The sequence below is a fragment of the Salvia hispanica genome, chromosome 4 (genome assembly GCF_029641045.1).
Source record: "Salvia hispanica isolate PSC_SH4W2 chromosome 4, Shi_PSC_v1, whole genome shotgun sequence".
Taxonomy (NCBI): Eukaryota; Viridiplantae; Streptophyta; class Magnoliopsida; order Lamiales; family Lamiaceae; genus Salvia; species Salvia hispanica.
The window spans coordinates 16,471,058-16,488,284 of NC_142695.1; the positions used below are offsets into that span (position 1 = coordinate 16,471,058).

The following is a 17,227-nucleotide window of genomic DNA, read 5'->3' on the forward strand; positions in this document are numbered from 1 at the left end:
CCTAGGGTATATACCATCCGCCAAGTAGTAGCCCATATCATGCCGGTTGCGTTGGCCACAAATGAGACAGCCGGACCGATGCCCAGACACTGCTCGTTGAAGAGGGGCGACGAGTTGAGGACGTTGAGGTCGTTGTTCGACCCGGTTACCCTAAAATACGCATGTCAGATCCACAGCCGGTAATCAGCTACGGCCTCGAGGATCATCGTGGGATTCTTTGACTTGTAGCCGGTCGTGTAGGCCCCCTTCCAGGCAGTCGGACAGTTCTTCTACTCCCAATGCATACAATCTATGTTGCCTAACATCCTGGGGAACCCATGCTGCTGCCCGTGCATCTGCATCAGATCCTGACAATCTTGGGGGGTAGGGCTTCGAAGGTACTGATCACGGAATATTTCAATCACGCCCTGACAGAAATAAATCAGACATTCCAGGGCTGTCGACTCACCGATGTGGAGGTACTCATCCCACATGTCTGCCGCACCTCCGTAGGCCAACTGCCTGATTGTCGTCGTGCACTTTTGAATAGGGTGTGGCCGAGTCTGCCAGACGCATCGTGCCTGAAGCGAAAATACAGATATCGACGCTTCAAAGCGTCAACGATACGCATAAACAACTCCCTGCGCATTCTAAAACGCCGCCTGAACATGTTTGCGGGAAACCGCGGGTCCGGAGCGAAGTAGTCGTCATATAGCTGCTGATGTGCAGCTACGTGATCCTGATCAATCACTGCTCGGCGGTGGACAACGGGTGGAGGGCGAGGCACCGTCTGCTGTTCGACCCTTCGCATGTACCGCTCTATCTCGCGGTTCATATAGGCCTCCATAGCCTCGTTCATCCGCCGTTCGTACTCCTCAGCATCTCCACCACTACTACAACTACCACCACTGCTACCACCCGCGTTACTTATCGCTCGATGTTGCTTTTGTACAGAAATTTAGAGAGAGAGAAAACTCGTTAAAACAAGTGGTGCAAATGAAAATGAAACTAAAATCGCGTTTATATAGTTTTTCAAAAATTAAAAAAAAATAATAAAAAAATAGCGCTGGCCGATCGGCACGACGGCGAGCGCATCGGCCAGCGCTCGCAAATCGGCGTGCTCTCGCCTATTTTCTCGCCGATTTAGCGCTGACCGATTTCAATAGTTCGACTAGCCAACCGGCTAGCGACGCGAATCGACTAGCCGGTGGACTAGCCGCCACTGGAGATGCTCTAATGCTCTAGGTCCACAAATGCGGTTCATAACAATTGATACGCCATCACGAATTTTCATAATTTAGTATCCAAATATCACATATTTTCAATTGAAAAATAAACTATTATTATAAAATAGTAACAAAATTGGAGATAGCTTCACATTGAACAACTTTATGCACTTTCAAGGACCAATCTTATTTTTTAAAATAAATTAAAATTTGAAGTTGTTATAAATAATATTCCAATTATGTTTTCTTTTTATTACTATGTTAATTTGCTAATTTTATATTAAAACACATTATGTTTAATAATATTTTTTTATGTGTAAATGAATTATAGATAGTGGTCCGTGGAGTATTAGAGAATTGGATATGAGTTCATGACCCTTATGATGTTAAAGTAAGTGGGCAATCCAGTCAATTTAATCTGTTCTTTCCTAAAACCCAAACGAGACATTTTTAAATAAATAAATATGATAAAGCCTAACGTAGTGAGTGATTGACAATTTAGACTAAAATCATCTGTTTTATAAGTATATTGTTCACAACGACTCGTAGATTGAATGTATACAATGGTAGAAGTAGAACTAAATAATAACATGTCGGAATTGTATATGACATGAATAATTAATTTCTAGTTTATTGGATGCGTACAAACTAGGATAATTTAATTAATGTATACTTTTTTTCGAAATCAAAATTATTATAGTCAGGATTGCCATTCTTTGTCGCATATTTGTTCTCGTTGATACGATTAATATCTTCTATAATTATTATATGTAGCATCGAACACAATAATTATAAAATACTAGTACTCAAGATTTAATTGGGACAATATCAATTTATATATTTAGATCAATATAGGATACACAATTGAAAGAAATAAACACAACAAAGAATCAAACAAGTGGTACATAAATTAAAGAATAAGGAATGGGAAATATGTGTTTGTGCCCTAAAAAGAATGAATGAACTCAATATTTGTTAAATCCAGCTATATGGATTGAGAAAATCTAAGAAGGTGAAGCAATTTAGTAACTAGTTTCCAGCTCCTGGGCTAGGACCAGATTTCTTGATTCCTTCAAGAGTTAAAGCATATCCATTATTTCTTAGCCCTCCACTTTTAATGTTTAGAACATCCAAAACCTTCGCTATCTCCCTCTCGATGACACTTTTAGGTTCAGAGGCTCCCAGGGGACGAGCGTCGCAGGAGATGGCAGAAGAGAGAAGAAGGAGAAGAGCGAGGAATGTGAGAGTTTTCGACATTACTAATAAAATCTTTTAGTAATAAACTCGGGTGATTTTATAAGTGATGTTACCGTAGACTTAGATTATGAGGGGATTTGTAATAGTGCATCCATATATGATCGAATGAAGCATTTATAGTGTAGAATTTCCTTGCATGCGTTGTGAATTTTGACCGTAATTGTTTAATTTTTTTCGTTTTGAAAAAGGGGTTGTCTAGTTTGACGTAACTTTTGTGATGGTGATATATAGAGAAATATAGAATCATGCATGATGCAAGTCAAATTTTGAATGTGGATTGATATACAAAGTCCAATTTAACTTGTATCAACAACATAAAGTAGTAGTATTTCAAAGTGAGAATCCATTTGCGACTTCCACTAAAATATTAGTAGTATTAAAGTTTCGTCCTTGCACACGTAACAACATGACACCATTTTAATTATGCATTAATCATTCTCAAGTTGGAAAAGACCTTCCATTAAATCACACAAATTTATTATAGTAGTGTCCAATTACAATTTTAAATTTTTTTGATAAACCTCAGCTATTGAAATTCATATTTCGTAATTGGATGTGAATTTTAATCCCGCGTCAATGATGTAAGGAAGTTGACGTGGAGTTTAAAGACTAAATGAACTCTCTCTATCTTGGTAAACTAGTGTTTTATGATAAATTCTCGTACTCCATTTGATTGTAACATTTGTGGTGTGTATGGAAAAGGGCTTGTCATGAGTTAGGTGATCATAACCGACGAGGACGTTGGCATTTAACGACATCTATTGTTATGGATTCTAGCGTCTCAAATAAATTTCATAATATAATTGGTGCGAGGTTTATAAATCAAATGAGCAGTATCCATAGCCTGGTAAAAAAGTCAACCTCGACCAACGTGGTTGTGATCCTATGACCAACAAGGCAACGAGAATATCGGCCTTTAAGAGGGTCATAGACTCATAGTGACCCAGTAAATGAAACTAGCTTTGATCAATTCATATGATTTTATAGAATAAACGAGTTCTCTATTGTATAAACTCATGGTGTAATATTTTGGAGATGAGAACTAGCATTATCTTTGTTGTTTGATTTCGTGTAAAGGACATGTGGATTTTGTGTACCAAGAAGATCAATTTTTTCTTACTCCTTGAGAGTTAAAAAAAAGTCGTCTACCTCTACCGTTTGTTCATATTAGACTTCCAACTAATTTAATCTATTTACTATGCGCCCATCTTAGAATTATATTTTGGATTCTCCACTAATCCCATTAAATGCCCTAAACACTTGTTCTATTTTATTATTTTATAATTTCGAGTTGCATGTAAATGATCAATAAGTGCGGCAACGACGAGTGGGAACTGATTTTTTTAATTTCTTTTCTTCTCTTTTTCGTCAAAGAAATATTGAAGTTCAAATCTTAACATGTGAGTAATTGGGAGATCGAATCCAATATTTCTTGTGTTGTTGGCTCCTAGAAAAAAGGCAAGTTAGATATATAGAATTTGATTTGAGAAAAGTTGGTTGAATCGACTGAATTATTTTTCATTGATGATCATATATCATTAACACAATTGTGAATCTTACAAACATGAGGAATTAGGTACCCTATATGAGTTTTAAGTATATTGCACTGTTTGTTGAAATTCAACATGTTTGTTTCTACATAATTTTGTGGTGATGAAGTTTTGTTAATCGGGAGAGGGATTTTAAAGTAATTATGCATTAGAAATACTATTTGAAGCTATAAGATCTACTTATAAGCTAAAATAGAAAAAGATATTAATAATTGATTTTATAATTGGTGTGTGATAAGTGTGAATCATCTTATCAATCCTTGTATTTGTTTGTTGTGTTAGATGCTTTGCAGTGGTGGTGTCGACATGGAACATATTTTGTGAAAGTATTTTATCGCAATGATATATATTTTGCATATAATTACTACTCCCTCCGTCCCGTTTAAGATGACACGTTTTCCTTTTTAGTTTGTCCCAACTAAGATGACACATTTCCTTTTTTGGTAACTTTTTCTCTCTAATTAATACACTCAACCACTTTTTCTCACTCCTATTAAAATAGTCATCTTTCTTTATCTCTCTACTTTAATACTTACACTCATCTTCTCTCTCTTCAATTAAACACTTTAACCAATAACTCCTAAAACCCCGTGCCGGTTAAGTAATGTGTCATCTTAGTCATCTTACAGTGTATAAAAAAAAAAAAAAAAAAAAACTTGATTATGTCACCCATGTCAATCATATGATATGAATCAGATGATTGGTGTGACGGAGAATGAGTGAATTGATTGTTGGATGAACTACATATAGATTAGAATGCATTTGGGAAGCTTGTTTGATGTTTCCAAAAACACACGAAGCGTCATAAGAGCATCTCCAATGCCGGCTAGCTGATTCGCGCCGCTAGCCGGTCGGCTAGCCGAACCATTGGAGTAGGCGAGCGAGAAATCGGCCAAATTTTTGGCGTGGCGCTGGCCGATGCGCTGGCCGCCATTGTGGCGGCCCGATCGGCCAGCGCCGAATTTTGATTTTTGATTTTTGATTTTTGATTTTTTTTTAAACCTATATAAACGCGATTTTAGTTTCATTTTCATTTGCACCACTTGTTTTAACGAGTTTTCTCTCTCTCTAACTTTCTGTACAAGAGCATCATCGAGCGATGGATCACAACAACGAGTTCAGTCCAGCGACGAGTGGATCTAAGACTCCCACGGTACCCGTGGGATCTGGATGGGGCCAGATGGGCGGGCAGATGGGCCCAGGGTTTAACGTCCCTTGGAATCAGCTGATGGGGATGATGGCCGGAGCGCCAGGGGGTGGGAACATGCCGTGGGGTATGCCGGACGGCGGACAGGCCAGCGGGGGCAGGGGTGGGGAGGTATGCCCCAGATGCAGCAGCAGATGATGGGTATGCATCCCGGGATGCAGGGGTCACCGGGGGGGGGACACGGTTTATCGTCCCTCTCTGGATTTTTTGACCGCTTCGTCTCACACGTCGACCCCAGTGGAGACGCAGTTCACTGGCGATGACCTTTTGTCATTGCATGACATGGGGATCGATCTCGGCGATCCGGACACTCCCGTTCCAGCGGGGCGGCCGTGGCGAAGAAGAAGAAGACGAGGGGGAAGGCCAAGGCGGTCGGCGAGTCGTCGCAGCCCGTTGTTGACGACACCCCCGGCCGGAGGAAGTGGACGGAGGATGAGTACGCCGGGATGGCCAGGGGGTGGTTGGAGGTGTGCGACGATCCGCTGGTTGCGAACAACCAGCGGGTCGTCAACATGTGGGCGAAGATTAGAGCTGCCTACAGGCGGCACTGCCCGCACGGGAAGGATTTCAGCAGGGAGGAGGTCCGGAAGGCGTGGGAGCGCATCAGGGCCGCGGTCGGCCGTTTTTCGGCGTTGTACGCCAACGCCCTCCGTCAGCTCACTAGTGGGCAGAATGAGGAGGACGCCCGGAGGATAGCCGAGAGTCAGTTCCCCTTGGCGGGGAAGTACAAGGAGTTCCACTTCTGGGAGTGCTATGTGTTGTTGAAGGACTCGGAGAAGTTCCGTGCGGGGTGCGACGCTGGGTGGCCGAAGAAGCAGAGGCTGAACTATACCGGCGACTACAGCGGCAGCAGCGGCGGATCCCACGACCTCCCCCCCGGATGCTGAGGAGTTTCCATCCCCTCCTTCATTTGCTAGTCGCCCTCGCTCGGTTGGACAGAAGTGGGCGCAACGGGCTGCGAGGGGAGGATCCCCCCTATCGCCCCATGAGGTCCAGTCCGCCGCCCTCCCACCCGCCCCACTCGAGTACACTCTCTATTCGCGTAACAAAACGCGGGAGCAGATGTACAAGGTCGTCCAAGAGTGGAAGAACGCCACTGACCCCACGGAGAAGATGTTTCTTCACTCAATGCTCGAGAGCATGCGGGTTGATTTGGATACCGCGAGGGCACAAATGGGGGGTTCCGACGTGGGGTCAGATACCCCGGGTGGCGGCAGCGACGGCGGCGACGACGAGGACGGCGGCGATGGCGACGAGGAGTAGAGAGTGGCGGGGCTCGTGTGTGGAAGCCCTTTTTTAAAAAAAAAAATCATGTATTTTTTTTAAATCTTTGTACTTTTTTGAATGAAATGAATTACATTTTCCGTATCTATGTCGTAAATTTAATCCGTAATTTAATCGTAATTTTAATTCCGTAAATATAGTATATTTTGAATTATTTTTATTGCGGCTGGCCTATGACTGGCCTAAATCTGATGTGGCAGGTGGATTTTTAGTGTTGCTGATGTGGCAGGGAGAGAGAGTGACTGGCCTATGGCTGGCCTATTTGTTTGCATTGGAGATGCTCTAATAAGCAAGAAATATGGGTTGCATCAAGGTATGTCAAATCTCACCAATATGTCAAGCTGGTCGTCTCTAGAAATTCTGACATCAGAACCAACCACCCACATCTTCCCCCCCGCGCTCCACCAAATCGATCCACTACTCCCAGATCGCACTTCACCACCGATTTGGACAAAGGAGGGAGAGGAGAGAGATGCAAGTCTATTTTGCAATTCCCTTTTTTTTAAAAATAATCATGTACTATTAATTAGGTCAAAATATCATTTCGGGTGTTGACTGTTTTGGACCAAATTCGTATTTCGGCGATATGTTTAGGATAATTTTTGACGTTTACTCTAATAATAATAATAATAATAATAATAATAATAATAATAATAATAATAATAATAATTTGATTACGCTGGTGGTGCTCATTCCTGATTCCCACCCGACACAAATAAATAATTAATACATTCCATAAATATAATCACAAAATACTGTTGTGACATAATTAAAAAAAATGAGCAGCTCAGGAGCTATAGAAAGCTCCACGCCAATCTCCGGCGGCTGCGACGACGGAGGTGGCACCACCAGCAGCGTCACCGATAGCCCGATGAGAGACGAAGCCGTTGATTCAAGCCCTTTCCAAGAAGGTGAACGCGTCCTCGCTTTTCACGGCCCCTGCCTCTACGACGCCAAGGTATTATCCTTCTTCATTTCTTCACTCAAAACCCTAACTACATTATTCAAATCAAAGCCTTTTCTTTTAATTGTCTCTTAGTATTCATCAAATACACTTTTTCGAGATTTTATCCCCAATTTGATTTCTACTGGATGATACTACAACTTTGATTCCTATATGGAGTACTGTATTTGCTTCAGTGGATGATTTTCAGTAATTGATTACCTAATTCCTTCTATTGTGTGCGTTATGCTTCACAAGGTGCAAAGAGTTGAATCGTGCTCTGGGGGATGGAGGTATTATGTTCATTATCCTGTAAGTATATTCGTCTAATTTCTGCTTCAGCTGTTTAGCTATTTCTTTTGCACTCTAAAAATGAGTTACAATTCAGATGCATATTTTGATATGGTCAACATGTTTGGGCAGTTTTATTGGCTAATATTTTGCAAGGTTTAACTGTGTGTTCCTTATGTTTTAATTGTCCAGGGATGGAAAAAAACGTGAGTGCACGTAATCTCTTACATTCCGATGACCTGAATTTTCTGGATTCCGACTAATGTATCCATTGAAGACTAGTAGTAATTTATTTCGTGAAGTTTGGGAATTTGGGATTTTTGTTTCATTAAACTATCCTTTTGGTGAATTATTGCTTTTCACTCTCGATTAGCACAGGCTTTTTCAGCAAACTCGTGTTGATCATAAGTGCATTTTACTTCCGACTGTCCAAGTTATCATATGCTTCCAAATTAGTCTCTGTACTGATAATCTTTCGATGCTTTGCTTTCTCGGAAGCTTGATGCATTTGAGGAAAACACGGCGCATTTGGAAGTTACTACTATTTCTCTAGATCAATATTCCAAGTGTCTGTGTATTGTTTTCTGAATCTATTGACTCTTGATTGGAATTCGTGGGTGTTACTCAACTTTTCCTTTGCAACACTACAGTTGGGATGAATGGAAGGGTGTCGAAGACATGCTAAAACATACTGAGGCGAATATTCAAAAGAAAGAGGATTTAAAGGCAAAGCATTCTCTGGAGAAGAATACGAAGCTTGGGCGTCCATCACTTGATAAAATTAAAAGTTCTACTGGTTGGCTTGTTGCCGCTCTTTCTAATGGCTAATTATTTGCTTGCGACATCTGTGTTTTAATTAACATATTTGATATCCTTGACATCAAATCTAGCACTTAATACAGTAGTATATGTTTTCTCCAACTAAAGAATTTAGCTTCACATGTCATTTAGTGGATCATTAGCAAGTTAAACTTCCCAATGAAACGACTGATTGACAACTAAAGCAGGGAGGCCTTAAAGTTATGAGTCTTTCTTCCGTGTTAAGCAGTTCAGAGTCTTTCTTCCGTGCTCACTCCATTTGAAATCATGAATTACATGATTGTTATATCTATCCTTTCTATATCCAGGATTAACCAATTTGTACCTTATTTCTAAGGCCAATAAATGTGTGTTAAGATGGTTTCTCCTTTCCATCGGCACAATGAAATTTCAAATCCAAATTATGTTTACAAACTCAGCGCTGAAATCTTGATTGCTATGCGATCACAGGGGTCAGAGGCAGGAAGCGGAAACATGAAACTGTCAAAAAGGTACAAATTGGTTGTATGTATAATACGACTTGATAACTAGTTGGTTAGTGTTAATTTTGTGTTACAGTGAGTAAGCTTTTGGTTTTAGTTAGTTGAAGGGTTCAGTGAAGTTGTATGTTGTTTTGCTTGGTAGGAGGAGAGTTTTGTTCCATCAGAAAAACATGTAAATCTCCAAATTCCATCTATTTTGAAGAAACAACTGGTTGACGATCATGAGTCTATAACTCATCTTGGCCAGGTAAATTGTGCTGCAAATATTATGGAATCTATTTTTCCTTGTATGCTAGTTAATATATGCCAGTTGGAAATGCTTTTCAACTGTAAACCCTTTTATGCAGCTAGTCAAACTTCCGCGCAATCCTAGTGCATGTGAGATACTGAACAAGTATTTGGATTACCAGGTGAAGAAAGATGGCAAGTAAGCCCATATTCCATATCTTGTTTTTTTGCAATATCATGTGTAGGGGATTTGTCCACCTAATCTATGTTGTAATTTGTGCTTTTTCGCTATTATAATCTATACACACCCAATTATTTTTCTTTCAAATTAACTTTATATTCTGAAATCAGTGACATCTATTACATGTTGCACTTGGCATCAAAATAATCAAACTTCCTGTTTATGGACATCATATCCGAATAAAATGAAGTGGTTTTACAGTCTACTAATACTAGTTTCTGGTGACGCCACTCAAGGTAGATTCTAAATTAACAGTTTTTGTGATTTTGGTGAGTGAAGGATAGTGGAGACTGTTAAAGAGATTGTAGATGGACTGCGCTGTTACTTCGACAAAGCATTACCTGCAATGCTCCTCTACAAAGAAGAACGACAGCAGTACAAAGAAGTGATTGCTGATAATGTCTCTCCTTCGGGTGTATATGGAGCTGAACATTTGTTAAGACTCTTTGGTTAGACTGGACTCTACTTATCTGGATAATCTGATTTAAGAAAACTTCCCTAAATATGTTTCTCAAATGAAATTGTGTTAATTGTTTGAAATTTCATTCTGAAATGTAAAGTTTTGTTCTTGGTTTGTTGCTCTTACATAAACAATGTTTCTCACTACAGTTAAACTACCTGAGATGCTCTCATGTGTGCATATTGAAATGGAGACACTGTCAGAGCTGCAGCAAAGATTGCTGGAATTCCTCAGGTCTTACGATCTTGTATTTTAAGCTTGGAATAACTTGTTCTTCCGTACATAACCTGCAGTCATAACATGATTTTGTCTCTGTTTATATTTCTATGAGTCGGGGGTGGGAGGATGTAGGGATCGAACCTCGGTCTCTGACCTTAATATATTTGTCTAATTGACCTCGAAAAATTAGGTTCATAGTTATTCAGCTAAAGAGATAATCTGATTGCTATCAAGGTGTCTTGAAAGATCTGAGATCCATGTTATGTTTAGTGTTAATATATAAATGCAAGAATGCACATAGGATATGTTGTTTGTTGCATAACCATCAAACTGAAGATTTTTGTCGTTTCGATTCAAGGTATGCATTGACCAACTGTAGGAGATTTTACACTTGATATATTCTTGCGGCTGGCATGAATGTGCTTCTTAGCGCATCTGTGTTTAGGTTATGTTTGTAACATAAACTAGAATTGTTTGTGTTGCGAAGCAGGTTCCTCCAGAGCAATCAACGTGAGTTCTTCGACTCGAATTATGAGAAGGTGGATGGCATTGATAATGCGGTGAAGGACAAAGAAAATTGAAGAATGTGGACAGAGGTAATAGCTGTTGTAAGGAAAGCATGTGGGATCTAAAGATGCACACCTTGCTATTTATGTACCACCCTGTTGTATAGCTCTCTAATTGTTGCCTTCTATTTTAAATGATTATGTCTCTTGTCTATCATATGCTTGTCTTGCAACATATCCCCTCTCCCCACCCACACATCCTATGAGCAACAGCGATGCATAACATTTACGCACTACATTGAGTGTGCATGCTGAATTGAACTGCGTTGGAGGTCGAAGAGCCCGGTGTGGTTACACTCTACAGAGTGTAAAAGCACACCACGGGCCGGTCCAATCTTCGCCCAATCAGCAGGTGCTGCTGCGACTGGGCTTAAAAAGCCTGATTTATATGTTTTTTTAAAAGTTGAAATCATTTTTTAAAAATTTAATATAATTTAATTATTGGTTTCTAGCTGTTGATCAATGATCTTCCCAATGTTTCCTTTTCAATGGAGTATATTTGCATTTATTTTGTCTTCTGGAAATAATCCTATTAGCCTACTTCATTTTCAACACATCTACATTATGTTCTCCTTTTTCTCAATCGTAATTTCTTCCATTTGTGGCGAATTTCACAATTGTGCTGTGTGGAACTTCTCAACCAATTTAGAGACGAAACCGTTGAAATTAATGCACAATTGATGCCATGTTAAAAAGACTCAGTGGCTTCCTTTCAAGTTAAACATGAAATAAAGTACCACTGAATTTAGGGGTAATATGGAATGGAAAAAATGAACAATGCCAATAGAGTAAATCATACTACTTAATAATCATGGCCTATCAAATCGGGTACCTGCAGATACCCGATCCGAATTTTTTTTTCAAAATCTAATACCCGATATTCGATTCGAAATTTATTTCGGGTACCCGAATACCCGACTTGGGTATCCAGTCCCGAAAAACCGGATATCCAGTCTCAATTTTGAATTTTTATTTTTTATTTTTTTAATTATAGTTTGAATTTTGATACACAAACTTGAAGTAGTTCGAAGTTATGAGAAAAAAAAACTACTAAAATTTAATTATTTAATTTTTAAAATAGTAGAATAAATAAAATAATATTTTAAATTTAAAATAAAATTAGAAAATCGGGTAATTTGGGTATATCCGATCGGGTATCGGATTACCCGATATCCAATAATCCAAAAATCCTATACCCGAACCCGATTCCGAAATCCAAAAAATCAGATATCGGCTATCCAATAACCTGATATTTCGGGTTTGGATATCGGGTATCCAATACCCGATATCCATTTTGACACCCCTAATCATGGGTGCTAACGGCTAGCGTAGGTTTAGAATTCAAGGCGAGTTGAATTCAAACGTATAGAAAAAAATAAGGGAATTAATTATGTTTGAATATTGATTGGGTCGACCAAACAGTCTAGTTTAGTAGGCTGTCGAAATTGTACGTGGATTTGAGAGTTTTTTCCCACCGGACTAACTCATATTTTCGTGCATTCTTCTAATAAAGTCACCTTAATTGTACCTACTAATACTACTATTTCATTCGTCCATAAAAAATAGTTAATTTGCTAACACGAGTTTCTAATATATAATTAGTGAAGTACAAGAAGAAAAGAAAAAAGTGGATAAGCAAGAGAAAAGGATAAAAAAAATATATGCTAAAAAAAATTTCATATAAAAAAATTCTCAAGACTTATTTTTTTAGGACGAACTAAAATAAAAAATGAAATTATTTTTCGAGTGCAATGGAGAAAAATATAGTGACATTATTTCTTTAAATATTACGGTGTAAATTTGAACTTCCAACTTATTTGGGGGCGTGTTGTATTTGTTCTTATAAAGTCCAGCTAAAACATAAATATTAATAATATTGTTTTAAAAACTTACTGTTATGATTTGAACTTCCACCCTAATAAAGACTTAATTACTCAAAAATTTAGTCCTAAAACATCTTTGCCGCCAAGGGCACATGGATGTGCTTGGTGCCTGCCCAAAGCAAGATTTCACATTCTTAGAGCCAAAGACCGTGTCTGCAATCTGGATATTTTATTTATTTTTAAATTTTCAAATATATTAATAAAAGATATTCAAAAATTCCCAACAACTTTAGGACTAGTTTGATTTTTGATTTCTAAATTCTCTTTTCCCTATGAATATAAAAACAATTGAAAGGTTATGCTTATATGAAGTCACAGAGTCGATCCATAATAAGTTGAACTTCGATCTTGATAATTCAAGACTCGGTCCATCTTTCAAGCCAATTAACTGTGAGTTGGACATAGCCTTGTATCAAGCAAAACAGTTGGATTAGTCTTTGAAGATACATGAGTGTGTTAGTTACTTGGGTTTCAATTAATTAAGTAATTAAGGAAGATCAATAAGTAAAACATGAGAAGCCCATCACGTTCAAGGCTCTACTCTTTTTCTTTGATTTTCTTTCTCTTCTTCCTCATCGTCTGTACATTTATCCCCAAATTATTCAAAACCTAAAAACATCGAAATTAACAACATTTTCCCTCCTTTCCTTTCCGATTCAAATCAATCAACATTGCTCATCCCCATCCGCTTAATCACGCCATTAACCATCGCCGCATCACTCTGCAAACACATCCCCTTCTGCCCCATCTCCATCCCCGCCATGTAATTCCTCACCTCCTTCCTCACTATCTCCTGCATCACCCCCAGAAATTCCGCGCTGAAAAACTGCTTCTCCACCGCCGATTGAACCTGACTAACCGGATTCGGATCCGGATCCGCCACCGGTTCGGGTACGGGATCGGTTCCGGGCAAGGATAAACTGAGAGAGGTTACGATATGTGCGGGTCGGGCCACGGGCCGGTACACATGGTGAGTGGAATGACCCGAATCGTCCGACCCGGACGGGCTGCCCGGGTTGAAGCAGAATCCGGAGCAGATCGGGCCGGAGCTGGCGGATCGCTTGTGGCGGTGTTGAGCCTCCGGATCGAATTCAGCGAGCTCCTCCGGCATGGAGAAGCACTTGCGCTTGAGCGTCGAGTTCCAGTGGTTTTTGATGGCGTTGTCGGTCCGACCCGAGAGGAATCGGGCTATGGTCGCCCATTTGTTCCCGAATTTGGCGTGCGCCTTGATTATGGTGTCGTCCTCCTCCGCCGTGAAGGCGCGGTGCTCCACCTGCGGCGACAACTGGTTGCACCACCGCAGCCGGCACGATTTCCCCGATCTGCCGGGGATTGATTTGCTGATGAGCGACCAATTTCTGGCGCCGTGCTTCTCCACCAGTCTCTGCAGCAGATCGTCCTCCTCGGGGCTCCACGGGCCTTTGATCCGATCCATTTCTCTTCTCTGTATTTGAAATTCCCCAAAAATTGAAGATGTAGATACAGATTTGAGAATAGAGATACAGTTTTATTGTGTGTGAGAGGAGAGTGTAACAGAGGCAAAGCCTCGCTTATGTCATGAGAGAAGTGAAAGGAGAAATGGTATTTATAGTGAGGGGAAAGGAAGATAGGGATGACGCGTGGGAAAGATTAAATATTTGTTCTACTATTAATTATTACTATTATCACTCTTTTTTTTTTTTTACTTTTATTAATGAGATAATGTTAACCGCCGTTAAACCAAATTTTAAAAAGATAAACGCCAAAGAAAACCTTGATTTATGGAATTTGATTTATTATTAATAACAATCCGGCGACGAGACGCGGCTCGTTTGTGCATCGGATTGTGTGTTTTGTACTTATCATTTTACTTTCTTATTGTATAAGTATTTTTAAATTAACATGACTTTTAGAAAAAATAATTCAAGTAAAAGAGAATTAATTTTGCAAACAAATTAAAATACAAATAGGACTATTTTTTGGGGCACTTGTATTTAATTTGATTATGAATTACAGTGGAGATTAAGACATGTTTTTTTTAACATTCACTTATTATTTATAGTCACATTTTCGACATATTATTACCTAGCATCGCTTATATATAAAGTATTTTATAGTTTTGAACGACGATTATCCTCGAAATATATGGGAAGATTAAAATAATGTAGGTAAAAGTGATGGTGATTAAGACTGAAATTTGAATACAAACATTGATAAGGATCTTATATAGATTAAGGGAGTGAGTGTGGAAATTATAGAAGGGGAAAGGTAGTTACAGCTGGGAGAGGACACGCGTCAGCTAGAGGGGGAGTCGTCGGAACCTAGCTGACCACGTTTTGTGAAAGCAAGGGTAAGTTGATGATGAATAAAAAAAGAAGAAGGGGTGTCAAATCACCGACCGTTTTGGAAGTTAATATAAGTCGAGGTTTGACTGAGGCCAGGCTGGACACCATTATTTTTCATTTTGTTGGGAGAGAAGAGAAACGACAAAATAGAGAGTGAAAGAGAAAGGAAGAGTAGTGTGGCGGAAGCCAGGCTGTCCAGCCTGACACAACCTAACGCCCACTGTGTCCCTCTCCACGTGCCGCTCTCTCTCTTCTCCTACTACTGCTCCTTTTCATTCTTAATTTACTCACGAGTTTAGCCTTAACCTTGGACCTAATTAAAATTAGGAAATGAATGTTTAACGACTTCAAATGAATAAAAATATACAAATATAAACAGAAAGTAGAGAGATGAAATTGTTGCCATTTTTCCATCCTATAAAAAATAATACTAATTACAAAGAACAATTTTTAAAAAATGCAACTCAACTATAAGTCAAATGTAACAGTTTACGTTTAGCTTTTTATTTGTTTTATATATATATATATATATGCTTTTTTTTCAGGACGCCCTCTTACTCTCCCATGGCACAAAAAAGAAAGTAAAGTATTCAGTGGTAGAGATGTCAATTTAGTTTTGATGAGTGTTGATTTAAATAGATTATAAAGGATTTGAGTAAAAAAAATTATGATAAAGATAAATTGTTTGATAGTGTTGGGGCTAGTTGGGGCTAATTAATCAGTTAAATTTCGTTATTTGCTTCTTAAATTTATTATTTTAATTTGATATTTTTGTCAAAAGTTGATAGTTATCATTCACTTAATGAGTCTTCCCCAAAATTGTATCGACAAATTTTTGTCATGATTTTTTCATTTATAAAAAGGGGATGTATTTAGAAAAATACTATTACTCTCCCCATTCCAAGGAAGACACTTTTTTTAGGTAGTATGAGATTTAATACAATTTTATTTTGTGTGTTAAGTTTAGAAAATAAAGTATGAGATGATATTGATGAGAACGAAAATATTTTTAGCAATGAATCATCTTAAATTGGACGAATTGAATAGGAAAATGAGTATCTATATGTCAGCTTTTATCAGTGTTATCTTTCATAAAATTACTCTATTCGATATTGCAATGACATACACTTTTACAATTAATATACTAAATGAGTTCAACTGTTTTGTTTGGCAAAACACGATCTAGTTTAAGTGATTAATATCATCCTTCTTTTGATGGCTAGAGATTTCAAGTCGAATCCCAATTTCTCATTTTCTAACCAATGCATTTAAAATGACTCATTTCGTTAAAAAAAAATTCAAACTAGGAGGGGATTAGTACTCTCTCCATTTCTTCGTAGTTACGGCTGAATTTTTGGATACGAAGTTTTAGAAATAAATGTTGGATGTGTTAAATAAATAGATAAAAAAGTAAGAGAGAGGAAATGGTGAAGAGAATAAAGTATAAAGTGAATAAAGTAGAGAGAATAAAGTAAGAGAGAGTAAAGTAACAAAAATGAAAAAGTTATCATATAAGGAAACGATCCAATTATAAAGAAACTTTTCGAAATGGTAAAATAAGTTAACTATGAAGAAACGAATGGAGTATTATTACATACAATCAAGGATTAAACTGGATATTTATTTTCTACTCAAATAGAACACGGATTAAACTGGATATTTATTTTCTACTCAAATAGAACAGTACGAGTAAGATACATTGAATAGAATGGCAAACAACAACTTGGCTTATTTAATGAAGTGAGACAGAAGTTGAGCGGCCGTTACTAGTCGGTTACAGCTGTATCTCTATCTTCATTGTCATAGTCACGTGCTACCGACGACCCATATATGTCCTTTCCCCGTACCTCACACGTGCATTCCTTGCTAATTCATGCGTATCCATCACGTGATCACTGCTCCTTCACACGAGTCTCTCATTCCCCTTAATCCTTTCTCTAATTCTTTTGTTTTCTAAGTAGGAGTATTAATTTGATGCAATTATAATATTTGCCCTTTCACATACTCGTAATATCTCTGAAACAACCCTTTAAATATAACATTATTTATAGGTATTTGAAGTTTGGTTCATTTCATTCCAACTCATCATTAGCTCAATTTTACACAGATCTTGCTTATCGTTTGGCAATGAACTAATGTAGCTGGGATTATACATACATGAGCAAACAGAAATATTTTAAGACATGTAACACTTCTAAATGAAATTAAAGAGTGATAGAGAAATACTCCATTATGTTACATATCTCAGTATTATTTATTTTATGTTTA

General features: G+C 38.4%; 2 protein-coding genes across 4 annotated transcripts; one reads left to right on the plus strand and one right to left on the minus strand.

Moving 5' to 3' along the window:
* The first annotated feature begins 7,251 nt into the window (after positions 1-7,251).
* LOC125193588 (protein MRG1-like) lies at positions 7,252-10,909 on the plus strand. Of its 3 annotated transcripts, XM_048091417.2 has the most exons (10): positions 7,252-7,461; positions 7,705-7,758; positions 7,930-7,943; positions 8,388-8,533; positions 9,007-9,047; positions 9,181-9,285; positions 9,386-9,465; positions 9,787-9,956; positions 10,117-10,201; positions 10,677-10,909. In XM_048091417.2, exons 1-10 carry the CDS (start codon positions 7,282-7,284, stop codon positions 10,765-10,767), a joined length of 966 nt encoding a protein of 321 aa, XP_047947374.1. In that variant the 5' UTR covers positions 7,252-7,281; the 3' UTR covers positions 10,768-10,909. The 3 variants fall into 3 exon arrangements, with proteins under 3 accessions (XP_047947374.1, XP_088912399.1, XP_088912398.1); XM_089056273.1 differs by lacking the exon at positions 8,388-8,533 and having other exon boundaries at positions 7,705-7,739; XM_089056272.1 differs by lacking the exon at positions 7,930-7,943 and having other exon boundaries at positions 7,705-7,739.
* A 2,227-nt stretch (positions 10,910-13,136) lies between these two features.
* LOC125193589 (transcription factor MYB73-like) lies at positions 13,137-14,200 on the minus strand. Its single transcript, XM_048091420.1, has one exon. It carries the CDS (start codon positions 14,068-14,070, stop codon positions 13,297-13,299), a length of 774 nt encoding a protein of 257 aa, XP_047947377.1. The 5' UTR covers positions 14,071-14,200; the 3' UTR covers positions 13,137-13,296.
* Between the last annotated feature and the right edge of the window lie 3,027 nt (positions 14,201-17,227).